This window comes from Microcaecilia unicolor, chromosome 3 (genome assembly GCF_901765095.1).
Source record: "Microcaecilia unicolor chromosome 3, aMicUni1.1, whole genome shotgun sequence".
NCBI classification, from domain to species: Eukaryota; Metazoa; Chordata; class Amphibia; order Gymnophiona; family Siphonopidae; genus Microcaecilia; species Microcaecilia unicolor.
Window position 1 is genome coordinate 295,728,067 of NC_044033.1, and position 7,277 is coordinate 295,735,343.

Here is a 7,277-nt window from a genome sequence, read left to right on the forward strand (position 1 = left end):
AGGGAGCCCGCAAATAGGTGATCTGTCCTGTCTCAACACAGCTCACTCCTCTAAATTGTGCTTCCTTGTCACCATTCATCATGCATACAGCCAGAGGTCTCGAATCTCAGGATGGGTTTCCCCCTTACCATTAGGTATGTGGCTGTGTTCCTTGTTATCTTTTTTCCTCTGCCTGACTTCGCTGGATTCCTCTATTTTGTTCATTTCGTGCTGGGAATATTCTGAGTTGTCATTAATCTCAGTTCACTGTGTTTTGCAAGCAAGGGCTGTGGGAAGCACATGTGACTGTTAAAGCTCAAAAGAACCCTGAAGACTGCCAAGATTCAAGGATTCCTTAAGCCCTGGCTAAGGTCCTGGAAATTAAGTAACATGATATGCAAACAGTTGCCCTGTTAGGCTAATAGAGGATTGCAAGCAAGGTTACCACATCACAACATGTTTGCAAAAACTTTACTGGCTACCAGTACAATACAGGGCTATGCAGTGGTGTGCTAGTAAATTTTTAACAACAGGCTCTGTCCCCGGTCCACCTCTGCGCCCCCCCCCCCCCCCCCAAATTAAAGAGCTGGCTATACCTGGGGAGAGAGCCTGGGGGAGCAATGCATTACACTTTCGGGGGAAAAGAAATGTAAATGCTCCTAGGTTTCAATCTAATTCATATTTAATGTGGGATAAAATGCCATAAATAAGTAAATAAATAGAAACTCTGAATGTTGAGCACCTGATTCCCATAACATGATGTCTGTTTTAGAAGCCCTTTACCAGGAGAAAAATAAATCTCTGCACCAATAACAGAGTTACGTGTCCCTATAACCAGCCCCTCCAAATGACACACTGATTACGATTTATAACAAATTACTACTATAGGTGGAAAGCAATGGCCACAAATGCTCATAGTCTAAGCAATAAAGTTCATGACCTTCAAGCCCTGATGGTGGAAGCAGACTTAGATGTTGTTGCAATCACAGAGACATGGCTCAACAGTTCCCACGAATGGGATGCAAGCATACCAGGCTATAATCTATTCAGGAAGGATAGAGAGGGTCGTAAAGGTGGAGGAGTAGCTCTGTATGTGAGCAATGATATCATGGCGACTGAAATGACAGGGACCTGGGGAAAAGAAGAAGCGATATGGATCACCTTAAAAAGAGAGGATAGAACTTCTGTCCACGTGGGTGTTGTCTACAGACCCCCCACACAATTAGAGGAACTAGATAAAGATCTGATTGCAGATATTCAAAAATTAGGAAAGAAAAAAGAGGTTCTGTTGATGGGAGATTTCAATCTGCCGGATGTAGATTGGAAGGTTCCGTCTGCCAAATCGGAAAGAAGTAGACAGATCGTGGATGCTTTCCAAAGTGCTCTGCTCAGACAGATGGTGACGGAACCCACGAGGGAGGGAGCGATGCTGGATCTGGTGCTCACAAATGGGGATAGTGTGTCAAATGTGCGAGTGTGTGCACATCTGGGAAGCAGTGACCATCAAACGGTTTGGTTTGATATGACGGCTGAAGTGGAGGGCGGCCACTCTAAACTCAAAGTCCTTGATTTCAAGCGTGCTGACTTTAGTAAAATGGGGGAATACCTGAGGAAGGAGATGATGGGCTGGGAGGACGAACTGGAAGTGGAAGGGCAGTGGTCCAGGCTGAAAGAAGCAATAAATAGGGCCACAGACCTTTATGTAAGGAGAGTAAATAAAAGCAAGAGGAAAAGGAAACCGATATGGTTCTCCAAGCAAGTGGCTGAGAAAATAAAGGCTAAAGAGTTGGCGTTCCAGAAATATAGAAAATCTCAAGAAGAGGAACACGGGGAGGAATACCAGATGAAACTGAAAGAAGCCAAGAGAGAGGTACGTCTGGCGAAGGCGCAAGCGGAAGAACAAATGGCTAGAAATGTAAGGAGGGGAGACAAAAATTTCTTCAGGTATATTAGTGAAAGAAGAAGGACTAAAAAGGGGATTGTGAGACTAAAAGATACAGCGAACCGCTATGTAGATAATGATGAAGAAAAAGCCAATTTACTAAATAGCTACTTTTGTTCGGTTTTCACTGAAGAAAATCCTGGAGAAGGACCACGAAGGACTGGCAAAAGTACACCTGAGAAGGAAATGGATATAGCACCGTTCACGGAAGAGAGTGTGTATCAACAACTTAGAAAGCTAAAGGTGGACAAAGCCATGGGACCGGACGGGATCCACCCCAGAATATTGAAGGAGCTCAGAGAGGTCCTGGCAGATCCTCTTAAAGATTTGTTTAATAAATCCTTGGAGACGGGAGAGGTTCCGAGGGACTGGAGAATGGCGGAGGTGGTACCTCTTCACAAAAGTGGTGATAGGGAAGAAGCTGGAAACTACAGGCCAGTAAGCCTCACTTCAGTTATTGGAAAAGTAATGGAAGCCATGCTGAAGGAAAGGATAGTGAATTTCCTAGAAGCCAACAAGCTGCAAGATCTGAGACAACATGGTTTTACCAGAGGGAAATCGTGCCAAACGAATCTCATTGAATTCTTTGATTGGGTAACTGGAGAATTGAATCATAGACGTGCTATAGACGTAATCTACTTAGATTTTAGCAAAGCTTTTGACACGGTTCCTCACAGGAGGCTCTTAAATAAACTAGATGGGCTGAAGATAGGTCCCGAAGTGGTGAACTGGATTAGGAACTGGTTGACGGACAGACGACAGAGGGTGGTGGTAAATGGAGTTCGCTCGGAGGAGGGAAAGGTGAGTAGCGGAGTGCCTCAGGGATCGGTGCTGGGGCCGATTCTGTTCAATATATTTGTGAGTGACATTGCCGAAGGGTTAGAAGGTAAAGTTTGCCTATTTGCGGATGATACTAAGATTTGCAACAGAGTGGACACCCGGGAGGGGGTGGAAAGCATGAAAAGGGATCTGAGGAAGCTAGAAGAATGGACTGAGGTTTGGCAATTAAAATTCAATGCGAAGAAATGCAAAGTGATGCATTTAGGGAGTAGAAACCCACGAGAGACATATGTGTTAGGCGGGGAGAGTCTGATAGGTACTGAGGGGGAGAGGGATCTTGGGGTGATAGTATCCGAGGATCTGAAGGCGACGAAACAGTGTGACAGGGCGGTGGCCGTAGCAAGAAGGTTGCTAGGCTGTATAGAGAGAGGTGTGATCAGCAGAAGAAAGGAAGTGTTGATGCCCCTGTACAAGTCGTTGGTAAGGCCCCACCTGGAGTATTGTGTTCAGTTTTGGAGGCCATACCTTGTGAAGGATGTTAAAAAAATGGAAGCGGTGCAAAGAAAAGCTACAAGAATGGTATGGCATTTGCGTTCCAAGACGTATGACCAAAGACTTGCTGACCTGAACATGTATACCCTGGAGGAAAGGAGGAACAGGGGTGATATGATACAGACGTTCAAATACTTGAAAGGTATTAATCCGCAAAAAAAATCTTTTCCGGAGATGGGAAGGCGGTAGAACGAGAGGACATGAAATGAGATTGAAGGGGGCAGACTCAAAAAAGATGTCAGGAAGTATTTTTTCACGGAGAGGGTGGTGGATGCTTGGAATGCCCTCCCGCGGGAGGTGGTGGAGATGAAAACGGTAACGGAATTCAAACATGCGTGGGATGTGCATAAAGGAATCCTGTGCAGCAGGAATGGATCCTCAGAAGCTTAGCTGAAATTGGGTGGCGGAGCAGGTGGGGGGAAGAGGGGTTGGTGGTTGGGAGGCTAGGATAGGGGAGGGCAGACTTATACGGTCTGTACCAGAGCCGGTGATGGGAGACGGGACTGGTGGTTGGGAGGCGGGAAATACTGCTGGGCAGACTTATACGGTCTGTGCCCTGAAAAGACAGGTACAAATTCAAGATATGAGTTTATCTTGGGCAGACTAGATGGACCATGCAGGTCTTTTTCTGCCGTCATCTACTATGTTACTATGTTACTCTACCTATGAAAAGTTATTCCCTTATACTTCCTCTGTGTACATCCCTTTGCACAAGCTGGCAGCATGTTTAAAAATTTAACCTTTTTTTTTTTTACAGTATCCTCACCCATCTACCTACCTATTACAGACCTCCTCCCCGCTCCCCCAAACCGCAGGGTCCCACTCCCAGTGCATACCTGGAGGCAGTGTTCCTGGTGGTCTAGTGGATTCTTCAGGGCAGGAAAGATCCCCAGTCTTTCTTGCCCACTGCCGGTGCTGACCCTCCTCCTCCTGCTGCATCTTCTTTAAAATGGCTGTCGAGACTGTATATGCCTTTCTATGCTTGACCTGTTCCTAAGGGCTAGGCCTAAGGCCTGTACTTTGCTCAGTTTGGTTCTCACATGTTAGCCTACTAACTCAGCATCTTGTGTAATAATCATCGCTTTCTCGGGAGCTGAGAACTGACACTTCATAACATTTAGTTTGCAGCTGAGTATGTTTTTCATATAAGGTGGATGTAACCTTGGCAGTTGCTGACAGGCTGAGGACACAGTGTGAGGGCTAAGGAAGATAGACAGAGAGAGGACACAAGGGTATTGTTCTGGCTGTGCAGGCAGAACTGACACAGAACTCAAAAGTAATTAACCAATGGCCACCGACTGTTCACGTGCAAACACATCAGGAAGACTGATAGAATACATGGCCAATCCATATATGGTATAAGGCTACCTAATGGTTCTGGTTTATACTGAAATCACATGATATCTAGGAAAATGTAACTTATAACAGTATATATGTGATGTCCGGGCCAGTATCAGCTGAGTAGACCTTGTCTTTCAGAATGTGCACTGCTGATTGGCAACCTGCTCCAGGGAGAGAACTATTTTGTAGTTTTCTACAGTTTTTTTTTGCAACCACATCTGTGGCTCTGTAAGATGCTAATAAAGGTAATTCTCCGAGGACAAGCAGACTGCTTGTTCTCACTGATGGGTGACGTCCACGACAGCCCCTCCAATCGGAAACTTCACTAGCAAAGGCCTTTGCTAGCTCTCACGCGCCCATGCGCACCGTGCATGCGCAGCCGTCTTCCCGCCCGAACCGGCTCGTGTTCGTCAGTCTTCTTTTGTTCGCGCTCGGGACGGTCGTGCTTTGCCGCCGTTTCGTGCCTCTCAAGTTGACCCTCGCGCATCTTCGCGATTTTGCTAAAAAAAAAAAAAAGAAGAGACCTTTGGTCTTCTCCCTTCCCGTGTGTCCAGTTTGTTTCCCCGGCGTAAGTTTCCTTTCACTTTCGGGGTAGGCCTTTTTTTGTGGCCTCGGTACAGGTTTTTTCTCTCTCCCTTATTTTTGGTGCCCTTCGTCACCATCGCGAATTTTGATTTCGCCGGCGTGATTTTTCCGCCCATGTCATCGAAGTCTCCCAGCGGCTTCAAGAAGTGCACCCAGTGCACCCGGGTAATCTCGCTCACTGATAGGCATGCTTTGTGTCTTCAGTGTCTGGGGGCTGGGCACCGCCCGCAGGCCTGCAGTCTTTGTGCTCTTTTACAGAAGAGGACTCAGGTAGCGAGATTGGCCCAGTGGAATGTGTTGTTCTCGGGCTCTTCGTCGACAACAGCACCGGAGGCATCGAGTGTATCGGCGTCGACAGCATCAAAGTCTTCGACCTCGGGATCGACTGCATCGATAGCATCGAGGTTTCGACCCTCTGCATCGTTGGTACCGAGACATCGGAAGGCTGCGTCGGCGTCGGTGGTACTGGGACCTCCGCTATTGCTGATGTTGTCGGACGGTGGTGCTTCGACTGGAGTGCAGGTGAGGGCTGTCCATTCCCCTGCTGGTGGCGGTGAGCCTTCGGGTGGATTCTACGTCCTCCTCATCGGTACCGGGAAGCTCCGGTGACATGCTTCGTTTGAAGAAATCGAAGAAGCATCGACACTGGTCTCCTTCCCGCGTCGGTACCGAGAGCTCTGGGTCGCCGAGGGAGTCGGCACCCAGTAGGCATCGGCACCGGGAGGACCGCTCACCCTCCGTTCAGGAGGTGTCGATGCGCTCCACCTTGGACAGCCCGGAACCGCCTCCACGCCCGGAACAGACTCTGACCTCGACGCCTGCATCGGCTTCCATGTCTTTCTCCACAGCCGCTCTGCATGAGAGTCTCCGGGCCGTTCTCCCAGAGATCCTGGGAGACCTGTTGCGCCCTTCCCCTCCGGTACCGGGGGTGCTTGCGCCACTGGTACCGTCGATTGAGGCGCCGGCTGGCCCTTTGCCCGGGGTGAGGTCTCCGACATCGGTACTGCTTGCGGTACCAGCTGCGGCCGCCTCCCAGGAAGACTCCCTGACGACGTCGGTGGAGGGAGCTTCGCCGGTGCTGGCGAGGGAGTCTACCTCTCGACGCTCCCACCGTGGCCGTGTTTCCACGGAGTCGAGTTGGGCACGGCTTCAGACACAGGTTTGTGAACTTGTGTCTGATACCGATGGTGAGGCCTCGTGGGAGGAGGAGGAGGACATCAGATATTTCTCTGACGAGGAGTCTGATGGCCTTCCTTCTGATCCCACTTCCTCCCCTGAAAGGCAGTTTTCTCCTCCCGAGAGTCTGTCTTTTGCGGCCTTTGTCCGGGAGATGTCTACGGCCATCCCCTTCCCGGTGGTTGTGGAGGATGAGCCCAGGGCTGAAATGTTTGAGCTCTTGGACTATCCTTCTCCACCTAAGGAAGCGTCCACAGTACCCATGCATCATGTCCTAAAAAAGACATTGCTGGCGAACTGGACCAAGCCTCTAACTAATCCCCACATTCCCAAGAAGATCGAATCCCAGTATCGGATCCATGGGGACCCAGAGCTGATGCGCACTCAGTTGCCTCACGACTCTGGTGTGGTGGATCTGGCCCTAAAGAAGGCTAAGAGTTCTAGGGAGCATGCTTCGGCACCCCCGGGCAAGGACTCTAGAACCTTAGACTCCTTTGGGAGGAAGGCCTATCATTCCTCTATGCTCGTGGCCAAGATTCAGTCCTACCAGCTCTAAACGAGCATCCATATCCGGAACAATGTGCGGCAGTTGGCTGCTCAAGGTGTGGTGATGCGCAGACTCTCATGGCTGCGTGCCTCCGACCTGGAGAATAGGATCCAGCAGCGGATTGCGGACTCCCCTTGCCGAGCGGACAACATTTTTGGAGAGAAAATCGAACAGGTGGTAGAACAGCTCCACCAGCGGGATACCGCTTTCGACAAGTTCTCCCGCCGGCAGCCTTCAGCATCTACCTCCTCAGGTAGACGTTTTTATGGGGGAAGGAGGGCTGTTCCCTACTCTTCTGGTAAGCGTAGGTACAATCCTCCTTCTCGACAGCCTGCGGCCCAGGCTAAGCCCCAGCACGCTCGCTCTCGTCAGCAG

The 7,277-nt window shown here is 49.5% G+C and overlaps 1 protein-coding gene across 1 annotated transcript in view; it reads right to left on the reverse strand.

Moving 5' to 3' along the window:
* The window catches only part of LOC115466732 (sterol O-acyltransferase 2-like), a 347,349-nt gene extending 347,102 nt beyond the window's left edge, over positions 1–247 (reverse strand). Inside the window, exon 1 of the mRNA XM_030198190.1 lies at positions 129–247. Coding sequence (XP_030054050.1) covers positions 129–204 — 76 coding nt within the window. The 5' untranslated portion in view covers positions 205–247. The remainder of the gene's footprint in view (positions 1–128) is intronic.
* Positions 248–7,277: the final 7,030 nt, after the last annotated feature.